Source organism: Apostichopus japonicus, chromosome 2 (assembly GCF_037975245.1).
Source record: "Apostichopus japonicus isolate 1M-3 chromosome 2, ASM3797524v1, whole genome shotgun sequence".
Taxonomy (NCBI): Eukaryota; Metazoa; Echinodermata; class Holothuroidea; order Aspidochirotida; family Stichopodidae; genus Apostichopus; species Apostichopus japonicus.
Genome location: NC_092562.1, coordinates 27,366,554 through 27,392,030, shown reverse-complemented (window position 1 = coordinate 27,392,030; position 25,477 = coordinate 27,366,554). Strand labels below are relative to the sequence as shown.

Sequence of the window (25,477 nt, the reverse complement as noted above, 5' to 3'; positions counted from 1 at the left end):
ACTGTGCAAAATCCAACACATTACTGCCACGGCCAAGTACAATGTAATGCTGTATTTAATTACTAATCCTAAATTAACACAATTTTCATTTGTGGTATCATTCACATGCAAAGTTATTTGTTTATAAGTGCACAGAAATCACATGAAGAAATAAACATGTAGGTATTTTTTTATATTCAAATTGTCTATGCTGCTGGTATATCATAGTGGTTTATCATAGATGAATTGGTGTAGAAGCTGCAAAGATACAAATTGATCTTAGTGCTGAAAGAACGAGAAATCATGATCAGCCACTAACGAAGAAGTAATAGCTTCAAGTGACAAAGGCATTTCTTACAACCAAGTTCTCTACTTTTTAAGAAAGAAACAATGCACGTAGTTCCCAATGTCAATGAAACAGTCTGTGTTTCACTTTCATTCATTGGGGTAAGAAACTTTATCATTACAATGATCACGCTTCAGACAAGCACAGGAGTAGGTACAGACTCGTCATCACCTATAGCAATGAATTATGTCAATATGCATAACTTTCCTTCATGACTATAATTGTTTCTAAGTTTTCTTTGGATGTCATCTCATATTACACAGTGGAACAATCCCCTGATGCGATCATGAATGAATGTTTCTTACCTGTCTGACAAAAGTTGGGTGAAGACAGTTCTACCCACTCAGGATTGCAACCTCCAGAGCAACTTCCTGTTACTTTGTTGCAGTAACTTTCTGAACAGTGGCAATCATTCTCACAGTCAATCCCAAAGCGTGGCCCTATGCATTCTGTGAATCAAAAAGCTCTACATTTATTCACTGTAATGGTTAGCTATTGAAATTTTGTTGTATACGATGCCCTGGTTAAATGTTATATCTTTCTTTATGTAAATATGATAAGAAAGGCAAAGATATTCTTCACTCAATTGCTAACTGATGATGATTTATGCTCACCTTCTTTTTTCAAGTTGATATATAGTGGAAGTGAAGATAAAACATTTAACCATAATTAGAATAAACTGGCAGCACTCTGATTACTTTGATTATTTAGAGGGGCAGTTCAGCTCTGACCAAGACTCCTGTTGCTGCAAAATTTAACCTTGCAGATTGAAGGAAGCTACTCGAAGCTGCATGGAACTTGATTTTGATCACTGTACTACTTCAAGGGAAATAAACACATTCCAACTTCCAAGCTTACACAATTTTTCTTAAAGTAATATATGCCACACTCTGGTTGTGGCAATGAATTTCTTTCCAAAATTTGTAATTTCTACAAAAGACCGAGAGAAAATGGAACGAAGCTGTTATTTTATGTTGGTTTTCAATCTAACATCTAGTACCGCAATTCCCATTCCAGATTCAAGCCATATTTCACTTGTCCCAGTGAACTACATAGCCTGGAGCACAACTTTGGTCCAGACATTCTCCCGTCATCATATAACATTCAGCATTCCCCATGCAGTAACATTTATCAGTGCAGGTAGATCCATAATAGCCAATAGTACAAACATCATGAAATGCATTTGAAGTATGCGGCGTTGCTTTTCTGTTACGGTTAGTTGCATTTCTACATAAACTGTCATATGTCTATATTTAAAACATACTGTTTATTCAAATGCCAATTTCCTTAAAAGCCAATTTATGTCAATTTTGCTTTGGCTCTTGCGTAAAAATGCAATGCCCTTTTTTTTTACTTTAGTTTGTTATTTTCTATCTTCATCTACCTCATCATACTCTTCGTCTTCTTTCTTTTTCTCCACTTGGGGTATTCTTTAATAAGCACAGCTGCTATTTTTGGACCTAATCTGCATTCTGTCTAGAATCTTGTGCTTTAGGTTTCATGTTGTGTTCATGATAGGAGGACTATATATTGATCAGAACATTAAAAGTTAAAGCCCAATCCACATGTGGTATTCTTTAATAAGCGCAGCTGCCTTTCTTAGACCTAATCTGGATTCTGTCTAGAAACGTGTGCTTTAGGTTTCATGTTGTGTTCATGACAGAACGACTCTATATTGATCAGAGCATGAAGGGTTAAAACCCAATCCACGGATATTTAATATATAATATTCAAAGAAAACAATACAAAATAAATTTATTTTTTGTACTGTGAGGACTTTATGTCATTGTTTAAACTCAAAGTTTGATTTGTTTCTCAGGCAAGTCTTCAGGCTTCTCCAACAGAGAAAATGTCGTCGTAAACTGAGGTATGATCAAAATGAAACAGTTGAAAGGGAAACCAGAAATAAGATCCTGAGAAACGGTCCACTGTGGCTAGTATTTACAAAAATTGAAATTTGACTGACTGGCAGAAACATTTCAGCCTTCACAAACAAAATAATGGAACATGAACAAATGTCAAAATGTTAGAGAAGGAAAGTACTACCATGACAACAGCATAACATTTTCCAAGATGTGTAGTACCATCAAAATAAACTTAGTTGGAACAAACAGGAGACCTTGACATAAAACTCAATTCATCACCTGTCCCTTCCCTCCCCCCTCCGACTGACAAACTAGTCATGAGATGGTGGAAAACATCATGAAGAGAGCAGTTACGATTTAATGGTATGATGACATTTTTTTCTTTGAGAGAACTGGTCAAAAGATTTGAAGCCACAAAAATTGGCTGAATTCTTTTTGTGGTGCATTAATAGTCCAAAGGAGTAATATTTTTTTATAAAATGTATAGCTGACAGATGAAAACTTTTAACAACTATAAAGTATTCGTTCAACCTGACCAGTATCAGCTGTCGTCTTAAAATATGATGTATATTCCAGTGCTTTTTTGGCGATATCAAATGTCCCAGTGAGTAGAACTTTTCTTACAGTGGCAATGGAAAAAGTCTAATTGTTTGATTTTGGTGACTAATTTTTGACCGTACTGGGATGAGTTGGGGGAGGTCGTTAACCATTAGTATTGAAACAACGCACGGTACTTTAATAATGTACAGAATTTAAGATATATGATCAGATATTTACTCCTGTCAATTCTATACAAACTGAGTTTCTGTATATTTATTGCATTGAACAAATGAATCCTTAACAACTCTGAAGGAACCTGCTCCATGGGATCCTGTAACACATCCTCATAACACAAAGGATTCACATATTTTGCTTTGTCAATAAAGCTGCAACTTACCGCAGTGGAGTAGGTCCGAGAGCGCAAGGTTTTTTCCACAAATAATGTATCAAATGCTATATCCATCAAGTAACAGTACTTACCCTGACAATTAGTCCCTGTCCATCCACTACTGCAGCCTGTTGGTGATCCTGTACACTCTCCTGTAAATCTGTCACACTCATCAGACTGACAGTGACAGGTCTGAACACAGCTAGCTCCAAAGGTTCCTTGGTCACACTCTAAAAGGTAACAACGAATCAATATATTAATAAATGAAGCAATTTACTCTGTTACATGAAGTACTTTACCATAAATGCAATGATTGATAAAATTTGATATACAGTTTAGCTCAATCTTTCCCTTGTAACAAAGTTATTTTTTCAACCCACGTTGCTGACAATTAGCCCCTGTCCATCCACTACTACAGCCTGGTGGTGATCCTGTACAGACTCCTGTATATCTTTCACACTGACCAGACTGAAAGTGACAGGTCTGTAAGCAGCTGGCTCCATAGCTTGATTGATCGCACGCTATGTTTAACAAAGAAATGCAACTTATGTAGCTAATACAGCAACATATTCCGATATTAAATGTAGAAGAAATTACAGAGAACTAAATAAAAACGGTTGTAAAAATAGAACAAGAAACCAAAACGAATACAAAACTACGCTAAGAGACATTAAATAACAACAGACAGTATGCAAATAAATATAAAACCCTACAGCTTATAATGAGAACATAATTAACTAGCTTTATTAAACATACAAGCAGACACAGATGGTGGAATTTTTTTCTTTCCAGCAAATTCCATTCCTCATGCCCTAACAAGTAAATGCATGTTTGACCAAAGTGATAATCTTTGTATCCAAAGTTGCCAATGAATAGTCATTAAAATTCCAAGTATACTAATGTTTCAGTGAAGATATTTTCATCTTTTAATATCAAATAGTTTTATTCATATATTTTGATACTACAGAAGCTACATCTTCACATTGTCCATTGTCATGAATGTACATTTTACCCAACTTACGTTGTTGACAACTACTCCCTTTCCATCCATCAGTACAGCCTGCTGGAGTTCCTGTGCAATACCCTGTATCTATGTTACATTCTCCAGAGCTACAGTGACAGGTCTGCTGACAATTTGTGCCAAACTTTCCTGCAACACATTCTAATGTAACAAATAAATAGTTAATCAATAAAAGAAGTTGTCAAGCATGTATCTCAAATTAGGATCCATTATTAAGTTTCATACCACAATGTTAAGTGCAAGTTTGGATGGATAATTAATCAGGTAACAATACACTTAGCTCACAACTACTCCCTTACCATTCATTAGTACAGCCTGTTGCAGTTCCTGTGTACTGCCTTGTATGTCTGTTACACTTTGCAGAGCGACAATGACATGTCTGTCAACAATATATTCCACATTTTTCTTCAAAACATTCTGATGTAAGAAATAGGTGAATATAGTTACAACATATCTTAAACAATGTTTACATTGTTTACATGTAATATCATGCACAGACCAATGTTAGATGAATACCCTGCAAGTTTAATTTCTAACCCTGACAATTAGTCCCTGCCCATCCACTGCTACAATCTGTTGGTGATCCTGTACAGACTCCTGTATAACTGTCACACTGATCAGACTGGCAGTGACATGTATGTTGGCAGCTGGCTCCAAAGGTTCCTTGGTCACACTCTAAAATGTAACAAAGAAATCAGTATATTAGTAAATGAAGCAAGTAACTCTGTAACATGAAGTACTTTACCATAAATGCAATGATTGATAAACTTTGATATACAGTTAAGCTAAATCTTTCCCTTGTAACCAAGTTCACTTTTTTCAACCCAAGTTGCTGACAATTAGTCCCCGTCCATCCACTACTTCAGCCTGGTGGTGATCTGGTACAAGCTCATGTAAATCTGCTACACAGTTCAGACTGACAGTGAAAACTTTGTAGGCAGCTTGCTCCATAGATTCCTTTATTACACATTTATATATCACAAAGAAATCAACCATATTTAGTAAACGAAAGATGTTACTCTGTTAGAAGGAAGTATTTTACAATTTACCTACAGATTTTTAATAATCAGAAGTTCTGTCGTTGCAATTATAGCCTCATGCATACCACTTTCATAGTTGTTTTGTTTTAAGGGCTTTTTGAGAGATTGTGTACACAGTATAGGTTGGGTACAGAGGCGCAGCATTTTCAGATAGTTCTTGGCCAAGCTGAATTTTGAAGAGTATGAATACATGTCAGGAAGGGAAATGTATCTTATTTTACCCTGTGGAATATCATATTTCAGAGCCCTGGGTAGGTCTAGCATGCAAAGCTCCAAATGCTAGCAAGTCTAAGTACTTACCCTGACAATTAGTCCCTGTCCATCCACTACTGCAGCCTGGTGGTGATCCTGTACAGACTCCTGTATATCTGTTACACTGACCAGACTGACAGTGACAGGTCTGTAGGCAGCTGGCTCCATAGGTTCCCGAATCACATGCTGATAGCAATGTATAGAACTTGCTTATTTAAATGAAGTTTGAACTGATGGGAATTTTACATTGAGCTTGCAAAAAGTAACACACAAAATGACTGAGTTTATTCACACTAGCATACTGTACAAGTTAATATACCATAAAAGTTGTAAAAACTATCTGACACACTTGATGGACATAACCAGACTATTGGTCTGGTACCAGTGTCAATTCTACTAACAGAAAAAAATGCCATAATAGAAAACACCGTATGTCACTCACAATGGAGTAAATAATTTACCAAATTATCTTTTGTGTAAAAGTAAGTTGGCCTGACGTTTCGATCCTAGCAGGATCTTCTTCAAAGGCTAAATGACAATTATCTTTTAATAGAAATATTTATCTAAAAATCATACATTGTACTTTGGCAAGCTATAGTATCCATCATAAATGTTGTTCATTAACCAAAGCTGATCAATGCGTTAGCTACTGAGGGTCTGCCTGCTTGCTTTTAGTCTGTACTACAGAACCAACTGTACTTTCAGAGACTTAGAAGGGTAACTTTGATGTTGACACAATAAACAGTCCTTAACTTAAAATCCTTACAAATCAGTCTTCAGCGCACTACAATTAACATTACATTTTGTGATATGAAATGACCATATGTTTTCTCTCTTTGTTTACTGAGTTAGTAAAGAGAAACCACTTACTAGTCGAATTATAATTTATTAATGCAATTTCATTGTTTGAATATTGGTCAATATAAATCTAATAGAAATAGTTAAAAAGTAAGTTGGTCTGACGTTTCGATCCTAGCAGGATCGTCTCCACAGTTTGATTTTATTTTGATTTTGATTCAGAAATAGTTTAAGCAAGTTTAGTTATTCTTTCTTCGACATCTTAGTATATATAAATATATATGATATTAAAACATGTTTAGAGAAGAAAACTTAATCCTGAATTTCTCAGGAGGACTATATATATTCTAATAATTTGTCAGTGTCTTAATATGAACATGTAACTTGCTGGAGTTAAAAATGTTGCCTTTCATTTATAGCTTGGCAATTGTTACAATTTTCTTTAATGTACGTTTTAGGGGTTAGGGTATATGTTGATAGTTTTGGGAGTTTCACGTAAATATAACAGCAATTGAAAAATGCAACGGATTGAATTTTGACCAAATTTCTGTGAGTATATCTTATTTGGTTTAGAAGCTTCAATAAGTTATGCTACAAACCAAAAGTGAATGATTCCTATTCAACTAACATCAAAATTCAAGTCTGTGGTTGACCAGTTTGGCTCCCACCCAAAATGTTATCCCGAAAAATATAGACTTTCCATAATTAATACTTGAAACCCATGTGACACCTTCTTTTCCTATTGATATCATATAACTCTGGAATGGAATTGACAGCCTTGTCATGGAAGTTTAGCAATCAATAAAAAAAAATTGATTTTTTTTTAAATTAAAATTTGGTCCTTTTCAGTGACATCTTGCAGTGCACTGTGCAGTAAGTTGTACTGAAATGTCTTGTTTATAGGAAAAATGCCTTAGAGAATACCAGACTATATTTGTAGGGTTTTAAAGTAGTAGCGTTATAAGTAGTAGGGTTTTAAAAATAGTTATTCTAGAGTCAATTAAAAGAAGATCACTTTGATAAACTTCAGTTACTGAATAATAAGAATAGGAAGAAAGGAGTATGGATAATTTTCCAATTTCATCACCACCCCTCACCCCCACACACCACAACTCTTTATGCTAAAGAAACTGTTGGGTAATGTCAATTTAAAATCTGGTAAATTGATTTTTGGTCGAATCTAAGTTACACTATAAAGTAGGAATGACAAAACCTTTACACAATAACATTGATAGGAAAAGATGTAAAAGTATTAGAGTTAAGCTCTACCGGTAAGGCAGTCCAACCCCTTCCATCCTGTATTACAGCTACAGCCATATGGATGGGCGAGGCAGAAGAGGTATTTACTGCAACTGTTATCATTGCCTTTCTTAGAACATCTCTTCTCACATGTGTCTCCATATCTGTTACCTCCACAACCTAACAGAAAAATATAAATTAATTAATTAATAAAATGCGGCTCTAGTCACGTGAGAAACATATCAAACTCAGTGCTGTTTCCAAAAGTTCATAAAACCTCATTAGTTATCAGTCAACACAGAAGCTGCATGTTTATAGTCAAGTGCAAAACATTGTTTAAATGCAAAGAAACAGGAATAATGAATGCAAACGTTCATTGTTAAAGGTAATAAATACTTCAAATGTATTCAACAAAGTCATATAACGGGGCTAGTAAAATTGTGTCATCAACACATTAAAAAATATTTTAAAATAACAAAATATGGTACATGCACACTTTCATGTATTTCACTAACAATATCCATATATGATGATCAAGAAAACCCTTATATGTAGCCAATCACAAATATGTTGGCTATGAATGACTGAATTTAATTGATATTTGGTGTATATTACAGTTCAAGGAAACTTAATTTAATGAGTTATGCTGATTTTGCTGACACTTATCTCAGAATCATCAACAGGCTGCGGTACAATCACGGATATCAGTTATGTTGTAACTTTGCATTTGTGAGATTAGTTTGTGAATGTTGTTGAACTTTAAATATTAAGAGTTATAAGGTTTTGTCTACAAAATAAGATATGATTAAACCATTCTTGATACTCTAGATAAATTAATACTACCTGAGAGTATCCAAGTATAATTTGGATTGAAGACAAAGCGCAAACAACATGCAATGGCTAGCAAGGCTAAACCTGTCTCAATTAGAAGTTTTAAGTGAGTCCATTCAATCATCACACAATTAAATGGTAGCAAACGTTTTGAAATTACCAACAGCATACCTTTAATAGCAAGAAATCATTTTATATTGCGCTTAATACAGCATTTCAAAGCGCTTTACAAAGTATGAAAGAGACTAAGGAAACCTAGGATAAAAAGAAACCAGGGAAACCAAGGATAAAAAGAAACTAGGAATCAAACAAAACTGTTTTAAGTTGAAATAGAGAGGGAGGTAGAGTCAGGATCCAAACATGGAAGTTCGTTCCAAAGAGAAAGCGCAGCCACAGAAAAGGCACGATCTGCTTAAGGCCTTTATGTGTAAGATACAAGGTCTAACAGCTTTTGAAACAGTAGACTTGAGCCATTGCTTGATTCCCTTAGTGACGTCATTTAAAAAAATCAAAAGTGGAGTGTACCAGTGAACTTGAAGAAATGTGATATACATTTATGATTTTGAAAGTCACTTTATTCAGAAATCTCTGTCATGAATATATGCAGCTATATATTTCCCAGCAGTGAAACATGGAGAAAACTTTTACCTTCTTCACAAGTTGTTCCTTTGAATCCAGGGGCACAAATGCATTTTCCACTGTTCTCATCACAAACGCCTCCGTTATAGCAGTTATCACATATACCATCACAATCATCTGGGCCCCATCGATAAGCTGGACAAGCTGATGTTACGAAAGATCATGCAAAGATGTAAGTTATGAATATTCAGCTGACATAATAGTAAGTTATCTTACTATAAAGTAAAATGTACATAAGCTGCATCGTCACTCTGCTGAATGTGCAATGTCACTCATCAAATCCAAGATTTGTTAGTGAAACACTTAACCAAGAACTTTATAAAATTGCATTTCACATTTTGGATTACAATGTACCAGCCATGGTCTATTTTTATATTCTTTACTGCACCTACGTCTTATATTCAGACGATCTCTGATCTAGTTCCATGTGCCTGGCTTATCCAATCGTGATATCTCACATAGCACAGTGACAAAAGTAGGCATTTGGAAAAACACAATCCAAAATACAGGCGCTAATTGCCTTTTTTTTATAAGGGTTGCGGCTTCACATATTCATCATATCGTCTGTTTAAGTAGTGTACACGTTCCTCAAGCATGCTGTCCTTGTTCTCACACTTGTTTTGAAATTTATAATACTGAAACAATTGCTACTTTTTAACTTGCGTTGCTTATTTAACACAAAAAAAAAACAACTATATTGATAAAAGCAAATTTTTCTAGAAAAACTATAGATGAAAGAAAGATCTGTCTGATATTCATGAAGAAATTAAACTAATACCAATTAGTCTATATAAAAGTAATTTCTGTAATTGCAGCATTAACCTGTCACATCTTTCTCGACTGTAACCAATTAACGTTTGGTGAAGGATGTTCCTTAAAACATAACTCAAATCGGAGGTACAATAATCCATCTCAGATAATAGGAATTCATAATTATTTCGATTAGTTCTTGAATAAAAAACTTTGCATTAAAGCAAAAATCTTTAGATATACGCAAATGCTTTGTTTTAAATTAAATACCAGTTTAAGGTAATCCATTTAAATAGTATTATTGACCAATAGAGTGTAATCTGATGACTAAAGTTCATAGTTTAATGAAAGTGCTGGCAGTTTTCTGCATCTCGAAGTAACAACAACATCCAAATAATGTGGAAGTACAATTTTATTCAAATGTGGTGGCATTTAATAGAGGCATCTGGCCACGGCAAAGTTATTCAATGTCATCATGGCATTTGAACTGAGATCATCTGTGGGTGGCAAAATACATTTTGTGCACGTTTAGACAAGAAGTAATAAGTCTGCGACAAGTTTCGAATTTATTGGATGTTTGTCAAGATGTTTTACCATCTTACACACTTAACACATCTTCGAAAAACTGCAATTTTCAGATGATTATAGTCTAATACACTTAGGAAGTCTTTTCATAATAGTAATTTTCAGATTATTGCAGTTTTGCATACATACATTATCTCATCAAAACTGTAATTTATGTTAATTTTCAGACTTTTCACATTTTTTCAAGGAAAAAACATGCATTAAATATGACAGTTTCAGAATTTTAACTTGATTGTAATTTATTACATCTCGTAAACACACATTTTTAGTTTTGACGTTTCGGCAAGATGGTAGCAAGTGTGTCAAAATCTCCTTTTCAGACTTTTACGATTAGGCAGCGTGTGTAATAAGGTGTCGATGTGTATGTCCATTCTGTGCTTCCCTACAACAGTGATGAAGTGAGGAAAAAAACTGTGAGTAAACATTTAAATCTATCACATATCAAGGATAAAGCTATATATAACATGCATTGTTATACAAGGATAGTATAGCTTTGAAGAACGTGTTTCATGCTATTCATGCTAGCATCACCACCCATGATCTGCATGTTAATAAGTGTAATCTCACATTCTATTTAATACTGTATAAATACCTTCAAGTTCCTAGCTCTTTTATATGTAGTAAGAAGGATTGCAGTTTGTGGATCAGTTAAGTGTCTTTTGTTACAGCTCTGCTTCAGACTATTGTTAGGTTTGAAATAAAAGACATGGGACGATTGCATTATTTTTTAGGGGGATATTGTGGAGTATAGTCCTCAGTCATCAGAAACAGTTTAATATAAGATCTCCTATAAAATTATAACATGAAAGATGCAAAGCCAGTGTCAACACCTGCTGATGTTAATGTAAAACTTGAAACAAATGATGGTGTTAGTATAAAACTTGAAACAAATGATGGTGTTAGTATGCCAGTTGATCAAAAGCAATATCAATCAATGGTTGGAAGTTTACTGTATGCAGCTATTGCTACAAGACCTGATATTTCACAAGCTGTTGCAATGGTATCCAAGTACAACTCAAATCCAAATGAATCCCATCTGGCAGCTGTAAAGAGAATTTTGAGTTATCTCAAATAGACAATGATCGACCTTTACTTTAAAATATGAAGAAATGGAAGAAGTATTTTATTTAGTGGCGTACTCAGATGCAGATTAGGCAGGAGATGTAGGTTCGAGATGCTCAACTACAGGAAATTTATTTTTATTGTCTGGAGGTGTAGTATCTTGGCTAAGCAAGAAACAAACGTCAGTGTCTCTATCAACAGCGGAGGCAGAGTTTGTAGCTTTTGTTCAGCATCTCAAGAAACAGTCTGGTTACGAGGACTACTGCATGATTTAGGACATATAGATAGGTCACCAGTCACTGTACATGTAGATACTCGAAGTGCTATTGCTATGGCCAAGAATCATGTCAGTCATGCAAGAATAAAACATATTGACATAAAGTTTCATTTTGCTCGCTCGTGAAATTGTTAACAAGAACATTATTAAACTGTAGTACTGTCCAACAGAATATATGCTGACAGATGTGCAAACAAAACCTGTATCAAGAAGAATGTTTCAAGGCATGCGTGAAAATGTGAGACTTGTTAACTTAGAATATTAAAACAAACTGTTCACTTAGTGGGAGTTTTGAGAAGTGTAGTCTCACATTCTTTTTAATACTGTATATATACCTTTAATTTCGTAGATCTATTATATGTAGTAAAAAAGAATGCAGTTCGTGGATCAGTTAAGTGTCTTTTGCTACAGCTCTGCTTTAGTCTATAGGTTAATCAGGTTGTATTGTTAGTGTGTTACCTTTAAGTATATTGTTTTCTGTATATATGTACTGCACAGTTTTCCTCAGTCTCTGTTATACTCTTGTAGAGAGAACAAGTTGTGTGCAGCAACAGGCTGTAAAATACTCAGCTATCTCATGCGTATTCTCTAGCTATCTCTAACACTGCCTGATGGGGAAAGGAAGGATTTATCTGGTAAAAATAGTTCACTCTTGAAGCAACCATCAATCTATGCACAAGACATTGAGTTGGGATATTCAAATGCCGTACAGACTATCATACTTCATCGGCAAGAGATTGCTATAGTGTCATGAACCACAATCGTGTTTGGCTTTAAAACAAAATATGATTAAAAATGTCTTTGAAACAAACATATTCTTATTAGCAGCTATTAATCAGTTCATATCTGGAATACAACATTACAAACCTCTTACTATCAACAGTTTTAGACCTTGTTTCGCATCACTCCTCTCACCGTTGATGTGACACTCATAGACACCAGCGTCATCTACCTCAACTTGTCCACTGATATCCCAAGTATCGTCTCCATTAAAAGCACTGTTCCTTACATTATCCTTCAACCATCTGAAGTCTGCAACATTCTTTGATCCGGTGCTCTTCATACCAATGCTTACATCTGTATCACCAGTATTGACAGTTAATGAGACCAACTCATCACTCGGTACAATATCAGCTGAAATCAAGGTCGTTGGAACAATACATGAGTTATATATATTGGCTTGTGTAAAATATATATGTTATTAAATACTACATCGAACAGTTAACAAGCTCTTAACCAAAATATTGTAAGGATAATATTTGTCAGCACTTCTTATATTACATGTCAACAAAAATGTCTAAAATAACTTAATACTACAGTAACAATATCCAGTAAATCTCTAGCAGAACTTTTAATGGTATGATACAAAATTAGCTGGAATTTTACAATTTGCATTCCCATGGATATTAATTGGCTGATGCCACAAAGGGATCTAATGTTAAGTATGGAATCTCATTAAAGGGTCAAAGATAAAGTTGATGCAAATTGTGCAAAGAATCTAGTTACGTTTCATCATTGGCTTTGACTTTTCAACCAAAGATCGTCTTGTTACATACTGAAGTTGACATTTATACGGTCATTATCCTCATCCACATTACTGCATTGCAAATAAAGCCATGTTGAAGGTAAAGTGCAACCATCGTCCAGATTGTTTAATTAGCAGTACCAATGCCTACCCTTTATTACACTATGCTAAATATAATATTTTATGTAATCACTTCAAGCACTTTTTGCACCCAGCTTGAATATTGTTCCCCCAAAAATGTTCTTATCAGGAATAAATTAGTAAATATGCAATATTTGCAATATATGCAATATGACCGGAGACTTGTCATGTGTTAAGCTCACATTATGTAATATATTCTAAACACTCTGCAGTAAAACGTCCACATATCATTATCATACCACATGTGATAACGTTGTATCATTATGTAATGATATATTGTATGACCGGCCTATAACTACAGCTGTGAGTAACTCACCATCTGATCTCATAAATATCCCTGAGATTGATGTAGTGATCTTTCCATTTATTGCAGCTTCACATCCAAACACCCCAAAGGAATCATCATTTCCATTGTCCAATGTTACTCTCCAATGTTTATAGGAACCACTAGTATGCCAGTCTGGAGCTGGTGGATCTACATTTTCATCATCATTATTCCTTGTCCAAACAGTCCTGAAAGACTCTACATCGGCATTCCTTGCAATTTTATTGGATTCGCTAATGTGACACTGATAGTGTGTTTCACTATTTTCAGACTCAAAAGGCTTTACTCCAAGGAAAGTCATCTTGACTGGTTCTATTGAGAGATAACATGTTAACTGTCATTGAAAAGAAAAGAAAACAATGAGATTCATGCAAACAAAACAGATGTATGCTCTCATTTTTAACTTTATACCATCCTCTCGTTACATTAAAACAAATATTTTGTATTATAACATGAGGCAATCAAACTTCCTAGGATTTTTCCCACCTGTGTTGGAATTATTGGGGGTAAAAAGAAATATGTCAGGATCACAAAGAAACTAGTAAACCAATAAATATTATGGCATAAAAACAAATTTGCTCTAAATCCAACTATAATATAACAATTTATAATAAATATAATATAATATAAGCACAAAAAAAGAAGAACAAAAGATGATTAACATACAATGCAATTCCACACCAGGAAAGCAACATAACTTACAAACAACCTCCCTTACAAACCAGAGAGCCAAGTGGCTGAGTGATAACTTCCTCATTTTAGATTCAAGAACCTTCAACGGTAATACTTTTCAGAGTTTTAAGTGTTAAACATTACTCACATAAATTTATCTGCCAGGTCCACGCTAATTGTAGATTTCTATATCAACAAACATGTTTATTCATGCTGTACTTGAGACATATGTGCATTCAAGAGCTTTCAATCTTTAATTCTAATCATCTTGTTCTTTTATTCACTCTACATACCATTTGTGGTCATTGTAGCTTAACCTTTAATACAGTTATCACATTTTAAAGGTTTTCAGAATGTGACTCCACCGATTCAATTCAATAGGTATTTTGCACACACCATGGGGGATCGATAGACATCCAAAGCATGAAGTTAATGTATTATTCGCTAGTTTAATTATGGTGTTCACATACAGGGGCTCACATACATACACATTCACATGCCATCACACATTTCATTACCATGTCACAGATCACTTTGCCTCTGTCAAAAAATCAAAAACATACAAACCAGTTCTGAAGTTAAGACTACAAAACGTTGACACTATAACACATAGTGTTCACACTGTATTGTAGACTGCTGTGCACAGTATTCATTATATTATATATATATTTAATATTTCACACATACCTTACATGTGTGATTGCAAACCTGTAACTTGCGTTTGTAGAATGAAAGCAGGGTTGGCCATTTTTGTTTTTATTAAAACAAAGCAGCTTTCATAACTTAGGATAAATCAGATATTTTATATTTGAAATGTTATGGTATTTTGAAATCCAGTGTGCTCATGCAAAAATGTAAACCTTCAAGTGTTACTAATTGTGGTAGCTCCAAAAATGCTGGCTATTTACTGACTTAAATGCCAGTGGAATTTGCTGTATAGCAGTTAAATATAAGGCTTTTGTTTACTGCCAGTAGACATCAAGAACAAAAACACATAAACAGTTAAAACAAGTAAACAATCATAATATCCATAGGAATCAAAAGCCCTGTAATACGGCTGATTAGAAATATTGTTTTTAATGGATTGGCTGCTTTCTTAAGCCTTTGCAGTAAAGGTGTGTATTGTTATTAAGAAAAAAAGCCAAGTGTGAACTTTAATTGAGCTAGGAATTTTATTGTTACATAAATAACAGGACTTTCCTTACTGAAAAATGTAAACGTTAAATCTTATGCAATTAAATACAAATATTTTCCCAAAGTCTTGGGAACGTTGTATCGAGATAACTGACCTAGTCTTTTTTTATATTGGTCGACCTTTATACAGACCCATCACTTAATATGTTAACTGCAAGAACATAAACACGTAAACAAGTAAAATATCGTCATGAATTCCATAGAAACCACTTATTAACCGCAGCTGTTCATTTCTCAAAAAGTAAAAGGGATATACAAAAATACAACCTAGACTGACAGCAGTGGTTTTTAATGATCTACAATATATCCAAATTAATTAAATGCCTGAAGTCATCCTTTCATACTGTTTCTTCCTTTCCATTCATAAAAGTAAAAAGTTGGTACAGTTCTTCAGTTTCAGCAGACATTTAGGCAAAGTAGAATAAATAAGGACATTGTTTTCCTTTCTTATGTTTCCAAAAGGTAAGATCGAAATAATATGTAGCACCAGATAAAACAATGCTGCACATTGTCTGAACAGCATATTTAACACGGAAGTGTTAAAGATTCAGATATGTTTAAAGAAGAACTGTTTTAAACTACCAATATGACAGTAACCTTCCCAGGTGAAAAATCCAGTTAATACCTGTTGAACTGGTTTTAACAGGTACCTGTTGCAACTGGTATTTGGTGACAGGTAATAACAGGTATTAAATGGTATTAACAGGTGTTAACTGGTATTGACAGGTATTAACTGGTATTGACAGGTTTCAACTGTTTTCAACGGGCATAACAGTTTTTAACTGGTATTAACAGGTATTAGCTGGTATTAACAGGTATTAGCTGGTATTAACAGGTTTCAACTGTTTTCAACAGGTTTCAACAGGCACAACAGCTTTAGCTGGCATTAACTGGTAATAACAGGTTTCAACTGTTTTCAACAGGCATAACAGTTTTTAACTGGTATTGACAGGTTTCAAACTGTTTTCAACAAGTTTCAACAGGCACAACAGCTTTTAACTGGCATAAACTGGTATTAACTGGTAATAACAGGTTTCAACTGTTTTCAACAGGCGCAACAGCTATTAACTGGTAATAACATACTGTATGAACTAGTTTCAACTGTTTTCAACAGGGTAACAGGTTTTAACTGGTTTTGTTTTCAACATGTCTTTACTGGTATTGAAAACGTTCCAACAGGTAAGAACATGTATGAAAGGTTTTACACTGGTTATAACAGTAGGATTTTCCACAGGTTCAATTGTTTTCAACAAGTTATCTGGTGAAAACAGGTGGCGATGAATTTCAACAGGTTAAAATTACTCTTTACAGTTGCACATGATGTAGGTCTACCACTTAACAAGCAAGTTAAGGCGAGGGAGAACTTCCAGCAGATGGAGTAAAAATTACTGTTAACAAAAATCTGAAAATATCATTTTATTCCAACAAAGTTAAGACAAGTTAATGGATCAAACATGAATGGCAAAAGTATAGTACTGCACAATAATGCAAAGTTGAGGGCAATGAAAAAGAAAACATAAACTTGGAGCCTAACAAGAAAGCAAACTTCTGAAGTAAACACGCTCATATTACACATTAAAAACTTACATATATTATGAAATACCAACTAAATATGTTCATTAAAACAATGATTTCATGTATTGCTGTGGCAATTAAGAAAGAAAACTCTATCTGTTAAAACAATATAAAGGTTAATTTTTTTATCAATCATTATATCAAAATAAAAGTTACAGCTGAATAGATAAAAGTTATTCAAGAGTTAGCATTACCAAATTATGTAGTCTGCAATTCTGCATGCTAGGCAGACAATAATAATAGCTAGTCAGACAGTAACCTTTTTAAAGGAATTCATTCTTAAATTGGCTACCAATCAGATCTTAAAAAACAATATTTACCTACAAAGCATGTATTTGTAATGCATATTTATACTGAACACGGATTTGACGACAATATACTGTCTATTCTGGAGTTTGAATAAAAATCTGAATACTGTTTAATGGCATTTGTACATACTGATTACTAGAAATGTTAGTTCTTTAAAAAAAAAAGGCAAAAGTGGAAAGATGACTTTGCCAAGTAAAAGTCAACATCAGTCTATAATAGTATTGGTTAAACCACTTTCAAGAAAAAACTGCCCAGAAGATCTCCATTGAAAACTTAAGTTGTAATTGACAGCAACATACTTTCAATTTCCTGAATTTAATTAAAAAACTAAATACCATATAATGGTAAACAATAACTGTTAAAAGCATAATAATAAATATGGGTTTAATTCTACTTTGAAAAAAAAAACTGTCTGGAAATTTTTCCTTTGAAAAGTTAACTTGTCAGTGACAGCAATATGCTGTCAGTTTGAATAAAACTAAAGACTGTTTAATGGTAAGCAATAACCATTGTAAAAAATAATATGATACTAATGTTTTAAGGCCTTCTTTGTTTTATGATTGATGTCAGCTACTCGGATATGTATTTGCTGAACCTTGTAGCTTCCTCAGTAAATTGCAGCTTTCTTTCAAACGTTCCACGAATTGTGCTGCAAGAAACAAAGCATATGAACACCTAAGAATTGACTTATCATGATTAACAGTAACAGTGTGGTCCTAAAACTTAACAAACTCTCTTGCATTGCTAGATGAGTGCTTTCATGGAAAGTTAAGGTCAAACTTTCCTATGGTTTAGAATGTCTCACGATATTTATCTCTGTTGGTATCCCACCTGAATGGACTAGCAATCACAGTCTAACCAAGAACATTCTTTTGGTTTAGAATTTGGGTTTGCTCAAGCCTCAATCTTTTGGTTGGAAAAACTACACCACTATGGTAGTTTGACTGTAGGCTTCCTGTCAGAACTCAAAGGCAATTAAGAACCAACCAAAATGATATCAGTTGTTAACTCATGATACTGGAATGCATAATCCTACTGATAAATAGTTCTGTCAGTGTTAAAAAATTACTTAGTCCTGAAAAACAGCTTATTCAGTAAATTATATTGTACACTTGTGTACTAAGTCATGAGCTTGTAATATAAATGGTTACTTGTTTGAAAGCTTTTCATAATGACTAACCTTCCATAGCATTAACCTTCCTGGGAGGCAACAGCGGTTTTGCATCTCTGTCACTGTTGAATATTGTGCAAGCATTCCCAACGACTTTCGTTTTCAAAGTGTTGGTACCCCAAATCGACACCAGTAAGGTCTTCACGAACATAGAGTGTTTCTCTTAACTACAAATGGCCTCCCACTTGTCTTCAGGAAGCCCAAAATCTGCACCAATATTGACCTGTGAACAGAAAATATGATATACCTTTAACCATATATTCAGATATAGCACATGATAACTCACATTATCATAAACATACATTTACATTAAAATTTTATATCAACATATTGGGAGGTAAACATTCAAATCTAGGTCCCTCGAATTATAAGCCAGGAATAGCAGCTTTACCAAATAATAACTAGCTTTGCACTATAACACCAAGTTATTTTTCAAAGCTTAATAACCATGTTTATAATTATCCCAAATCAGTAAAAAATTGGCCAAACTTATGACGCTTGTACGTAAATGATGTACCAGACTGTTTTTTTATATATTATATATAAACAGGTTATGAAAAGTATCTAAATAATATCATTACACATTTGGGTACAATAATTAAACTCACCCTTCCATCTTTTTTCTCTATTGCACCTGTTCCTTTGCTTTTTGGACTGTCGGATAAACTCTTAATATCATCTTACACCATTATGTCTTTAAGCCATATACGTTCTCCTCTTCTGTTGTTGTCTCCACACTGGTGTCGTACATCACAAGAAACCTCACCTGGATATTTGGTTTTTCAATTCTTCCTGGAAAAAGGAAATAGCAAAGCAGCAATAGTCATCATTTGAAGAAAAATGAAATAAAGTTGTCACCACAAAGTGATGTGAGATTTGCTTCCACTAATAGTCTCATAAAAGAATCCCAAAGTTTGAAGCAGACTGTATCAAGCTGAAAATTTGAACCAGAGTGTCATCATCATTGCACCAGAAGCAAATGCCCAGACTACAGAGATAATAAAACATGGGCTAAATCTTTTTTTGTTTTTAAGATCTAAAAATACAAAATTTTAGAAACACAAATGCACTGAGCCAACTTATTTATAGGCCTAATTGTTTTAAGTTGTTATTTTGCTTGTTCACTTAACAAGTCTATTTAGACCTAGGCTAGAGAACAAATATTTCTTTGTCACCCCAAGTTAGTTTGTCTTTCAGTCGTTTTTTTTTTTAGTTTTACTAGTAGTAGTACTAAAGTATATAATACCGGTGACTAGCCAACATAATTTGTTCAGCATACTGTAACAGTAAGTTTGAAGGTCTAGCCTTGCTTTATTCAATATCACATAGCCTAGGCCTACCCATTTAGATTCACATGGGAAATTCAAGAAATCTTTACCAAATGAGTGTAGACCTAAGCTTCAAGTAAACTATTGAAACTCAGTCTCAGCATTTGTTTGGAAATAAATTAGAAGATTTTGTGCGACTGTTCAATCTAGCCCAATACACACATAACACATTGTTAATTGGTGTTTAAAAAGCACTGCAGTACTCAATAGAAAACCTAGGCTACTCACTGTAATTGCACTTGTGTATTGCGAAACGCTAGCCTAACAACGGTCACTGCGTAGAGTAACGCTAACCATAATACTACTTTGTGCCAGTAGCCTAACAATTAACGTTAGTTTTACCTCCAAGTTTAAGGAACAACAGGTAGGCCGATGGTGGCGGTTAATACATCCATTCTTCTATCGATCTTCTTGGGTGATTAACAGTTGAAAGTTGCTTAGAGTGATCGTATTAAACCATGCCAAGCAATGCTTACGCTGTGCAATGCAAGTTGCCGTTGCTCCTCGGTTTCGAAATTGAATATGGTGTTGAAGTCAAAGTTCAACTTTAACCTCGTACAAAATGTGATTATCAAAAAAATTGAAAAAGTGTCTTTGGCCTCCCAATTTGAGAGTTTTATGTGACTGAAAATTACAAATATCATTAATTAATATCGAACATATAAAACAACAGTGAATAAGAAAGGATTAAATCAAAATACAATTTAAACATTAATTATTGTTATCGTTTTTTCTCGTCTCAATCTTTTAATGTATGTGTATGCTACGTATTCATATACTATCTGGAAGAACTCTCTCATAAATTTAATATGTGAATTTTTCATTTTACCTTAATGTACCAAATAGAATAAACAATTCAATGATCAGACATATGTTATACCACATCTTTTTAATGGCAAAGCCAGCAAGGGTGGGGAAGGGGGGGGGGGGCAGGGGAAAGAGTACCTCAACAAAAATTTTGGGGACGTGATGTCCGAGGGTGAAAAAAACGAAGGGAGCAAAAAAAATGAAATAATTGCATCATTTTGCATATAAGCCCTTTTTGAGAAACAAAAATTTTCAAGCCCCCCTCCCCTCATAAACCTTCCCTGACAACTGTGATCCACCATGGTGTGCCTTAAAGTGGAGACAGAAATTTGAATCAACTGGTACCTGTTGAATGCAACTGGTGTAACAGGTACCTGTTAAACCAGTTGTTTTCAACAGGTACCTGTTAAACCAGTTGTTTTCAACAGGTACCTGTTAAACCAGTTGTTTTCAACAGGTACCTGTTAAACCAGTTGTTTTCAACAGGTACCTATTTAACTAGTTGTTTTCAACAGGTACCTGTTAAACCAGTTGTTTTCAACAGGTACCTGTTAAACCAGTTGTTTTCAACAGGTACCTGTTAAACCAGTTGTTTTCAACAGGTATTTTACCTGTTGAAAGCAACTGGTTTAACAGGTACCTGTTAAAACCAATTGGTACCTGTTACAGCTTACAGGTAATTTACCTGTTGCAACAGGTAATTAACTGGTATAAACTGGTTTTGGTCACAATACCTGTTCAAACCAGTTGTCGTTAACAGGTACCTGTTAGTCCCTGTTGGTTCAGGTTAAAACCAGTTGAAATTGTAACAGGTATTAACAGGAATTTTCTCCTGGGTTTGCTTTAGACAGGCATAATAAAGCTATCACTCTGCTGTATGCAAAACATACAGTTACTTCCTCTTAAGATTGAGACTAGCAACAAGACCCATTATATAAATTCAATAGTGCGTACATTGTATGCTAAAGGATAAGGACAACAGTATGCCTTGTATCAAAGTTCCTCCCCTAAGCATACATAGGACAGCATTTGGTAATTGTACATATTTTTTTATGATTACATAAAATAGATGTTCAAAGTCCAGATATAATGTTAACATAGTGTACACTGTACCATGAACTATATTTTAATGGTGACGGTATCATGCAAATTTACGGTAGAAACAGTATAGTGAGCTATCAGACCCATGTAGATATAACAATGTAAAACAGGATGTTGAATGTCCCGGTATTTTAATAACATAAACCTCAACGTTGTTGTATGATCTGAGAGATTGAATTTATGTTAAACTCATTGACGAAGGTTTTATTTTTCTTTCCTGCTTAACTTTACATTCATGAGATCATAGATACAACAGATGAAGGAAAGGGGAATGAGAATTGAAGAAATCGTTTCAAATCGAAATAAAAAAGCGCTGAAGAGAAGATGATGTATAGCCCTGATTTTCTTGAAGAATGAAAGGTGAACAGAATTGTAAATTACACAGCTCACATTGTGTAACATGATTTTTGCATAAATAAAGCATGTCCATTACCCAATGCACAAACATTGATCAGAGTAATAACATCAATATCACTTTAGCTGATATCACAAGTCTTATAGGGATCCAAATAATTAACAGTAACTTCACATTTTGGTACTGCAAGGTTAGAAGTTTCGTTGCTTTTACCATTTGGTATATTTCATATCACAAGTATAGACATAGAATTGCTACAAACTTTATAACATATCAACATTGTGGACTTCCGTGAAAACAACAACACAGACACTACATTACCATTTTGTCCATAACTTAGGAGTATTTGCCACAGTAGCAAAGTAGTCACAGCAATGACCTGCACTTTGTAAGTCATATTTTCTTCTGACAATATATTTGTTATACCTGAGAGGAAATTCAAATGATGAGATATTATATATTATGTGCATGAATCATAAATCTCCGTACAACACTGTGTTGTGTAAAGGTGACAATCGATGTCTACACTAAACAGAACAATTCTGATGAATCGAATCAACTGTTTGACATTGTACTTTCAATTATTCATCTCAGGATATCTCTAAAATTGCAATTTGGTTTCCGGCATCTCAGAAACAGAGGGTGCAAATCAAAGAAATGTCCAAAGAGATGATTACAATACAAGACACCAATTGAAACTTAAAGTAAACAACATTTAAAAGTTAGAGCTTCAAGTATGCAGGTTCACTATTGAAACTAGTTGATCACTTTCACATGGTGGAAACTGTGAGAATATTTCTTTATAAACATGTCATCTGAATTGAAGAAAATATTTACATTTAATCTGGAGCTGGAATCCTAAAATTCACATTTGAAACTCTAACACTTACAAGAAGGTATTATGTACGGCCCTCGTTGAAATATCTTTAATCTGAAAACTCAAATCTAGATCAGTGTACATATATATCAGCATACTGTAAATATTGTAAATGTAGAGTAGGGATGTGGTTAATACAGTAAACATTTATTTTGGAAATGTCATGACTTTACCAAACAAACAGAAAGTAAGCCTATAGCCTAGTTAAGTGTGCAAGTATTTCAAAGTGCTATAAGAATCAGATGGTCTAAATTATCACTTTCATCCAATTGAGTCAAATGTCTTATACTTTCATGTCCTGCTTCAAAGCCCTTGTATTGACCAACAGTTTGGGAATGAGCAGTAGGAGCAGCATAAACACCAAGTTTCAATTTGAAAAAAAGATTAGGAATAGTTCATACTGTCATTACAAGTGCTTTGAAGCATGATATGGGAGTACAGTACTGACTGTAGCAAATAGCATTCATAAGAAAATTTAACCCAATTGGCTCATTATATTAACAGCAATGTTGAATGTAGTTTTGCTGCTTAAAATATTCATAAAAGTATTACTGTCAAAGTTAATACTTCCACTGGAATCATGTTAGGTTAAAACGTTAAGCTTTTAAAGAGCCTACTACAGCCTACAGTACAGGTCTAATGTTGCGTTATATAGGATTAGCAGTACAAATTTCAAAACAATGACAATAAACATCACCAAAAACACTACAACAACTTGATGCTGGTCTGGAGTTGTCTGATAATTCCCTGTAAGACATTAAAGCACAAGTTTTATAATAAATGTGATTTTACTTATATCCAACCTTTATTAAGAAATTAAGTAAAACAAATGAACATGAACTGAAGTGTAACTACATTAGCCATTTAAGCTAGGAATATGTCTAGTTGATCACAAAGAAATTGCCAGTTTTGCATAGGCTAACTAAAATTCCTTCCTGAAATATACCATTTGTTTTCTCACTAATGTAAGATAGAATCATACCACTGCTGTTGTCTGCGTCTGACTAGTTCAAAACAACACTGTACCTAACTAGGGCTACGCGAAACGCCACTAGCCTTTAAACATACCGACCCTAGGCAAGGCTACAGATCTAAATTTACTAGACCCTCTGATAGGACTAGGCTACTAATATGTATCTAAATTGTGTTTCCATGTCTGAGTATGGTGATGATTTAGCGTAAGCTTGTGGCCTATCCCGGTTTCTCATGAAAATAATATAATGCTTCACATGTGAACATTCATTAACTGCGCAGAACAACTAATTGCAAGCAATTCGGCCAACATATCCAGGCCTATCCAAAGTTTGAAATCACCTCCCGGTGACTGAACTACACACAATATGCATATTACTTACCGCTGCAGGAAACCAGTCTCTGTCATGTAAATCGTTCAAAAATCTTTCAGTAAAATGATTCATTGGGAATGTACATGATTGATCTTCTGCTCTCTCTCCCGGCATGTCTTCGTGTGTGTAAATTGTGCAAACATTAGTTGCATGTAGGTGTATTATCTATGTGGAGTCAATGTACGATAGAGTAAAGGGGCACCACGTTAACGACAACACACATTGTAAAACGATACAAAAAACAATGGGAATTGCCGCTTTATCGAGATATTGTAAAGGTGCAATAAGGTGTAAATATCTTAAGACTATTTTCATAAAACTGGAAGCCACGTGCCCCTCTGACCCTCGTTCATCCTTCCCTTGTAACTGTTGTCTTAACTAGTATGCTATGAAGATTGTTTGAGGAAGGCTTAGCTAAGTTCCTTAGTTTTGGCATGGTTACTATTTTTTTTATCGTTACCACTTTCACGATAACTGCAATCTTATGCTCGCAAAAAAAAAAAAATGACAGAATATGACAAAACATGACTTTTTTCTAGGCTCTCGATCACTAAAATGTCTGTAAAGCTCTGACGATATCCTTACATTCCAAAGTGCAGGAAGTTTCATAGAACTGCAGCGTCATTGAGTTTTTAGAGTACGTGTAAATATCCCACTGCTTGGTAATACTTCCAAAGTAATGTAGTTACAGCCATAAAACACTGTCAACGGCACATAAAAGCCTGTTTCTTGTCAAATGTTGTTAACTTATATTCAAGAAAATGACAAGGATTTGTGTTCATGGTAGCCCGTGGCTGTCACATTCAACAACAAATATTGGTTTCTTCCGCTTCCCAAACGATCATATATGATGCAACGTACAGAAAACGACGCCCGTGTTTTGAAGGGGTTTTGTGAAACTGGCAAAACACATCTCAAAGATCCTTGTATCTGTCATTGATCGTCACATTTTCAACGATGTTGTCACAGTCGGTTACCCTGTCTAATAATTGCTTGTTGATTATATATTTCTTCCATTCTTAATACAGGGGGCGCTCTCCAGCCAACTACGTATGTCCAAAGGTAACTGCGCATGTGTATTAGGTAACAACATGTATTTGCATAACTAAATTCCTGCACCTCAGGTGCCTATTGTATTT

General features: G+C 34.4%; 1 protein-coding gene across 9 annotated transcripts in view; it reads right to left on the bottom strand.

Moving 5' to 3' along the window:
* Positions 1-25,322, bottom strand: part of LOC139984720 (uncharacterized) — a 43,694-nt gene extending 18,372 nt beyond the window's left edge. For 2 of the 9 annotated variants that reach the window (XM_071998751.1, XM_071998804.1), the window contains exons 1-12: positions 24,348-25,322; positions 23,690-23,739; positions 22,437-22,541; positions 13,595-13,915; positions 12,480-12,746; positions 8,948-9,082; positions 7,499-7,648; positions 5,480-5,617; positions 4,677-4,814; positions 4,140-4,280; positions 3,211-3,348; positions 631-774 (exon numbers count right to left, since the gene is read on the bottom strand). In XM_071998751.1, coding sequence (XP_071854852.1) covers positions 631-774; positions 3,211-3,348; positions 4,140-4,280; positions 4,677-4,814; positions 5,480-5,617; positions 7,499-7,648; positions 8,948-9,082; positions 12,480-12,746; positions 13,595-13,915; positions 22,437-22,541; positions 23,690-23,739; positions 24,348-24,373 — 1,753 coding nt within the window. In that variant the 5' untranslated portion in view covers positions 24,374-25,322. Of the gene's footprint in view, positions 1-630; positions 775-3,210; positions 3,349-4,139; positions 4,281-4,676; positions 4,815-5,479; positions 5,618-7,498; positions 7,649-8,947; positions 9,083-12,479; positions 12,747-13,594; positions 18,003-18,504; positions 18,748-19,132; positions 20,736-22,436; positions 22,542-23,689; positions 23,740-24,347 lie in introns of those variants that run through there. The other 7 variants (XM_071998769.1, XM_071998761.1, XM_071998760.1 and 4 more) reach the window with 7 other exon arrangements.
* Between the last annotated feature and the right edge of the window lie 155 nt (positions 25,323-25,477).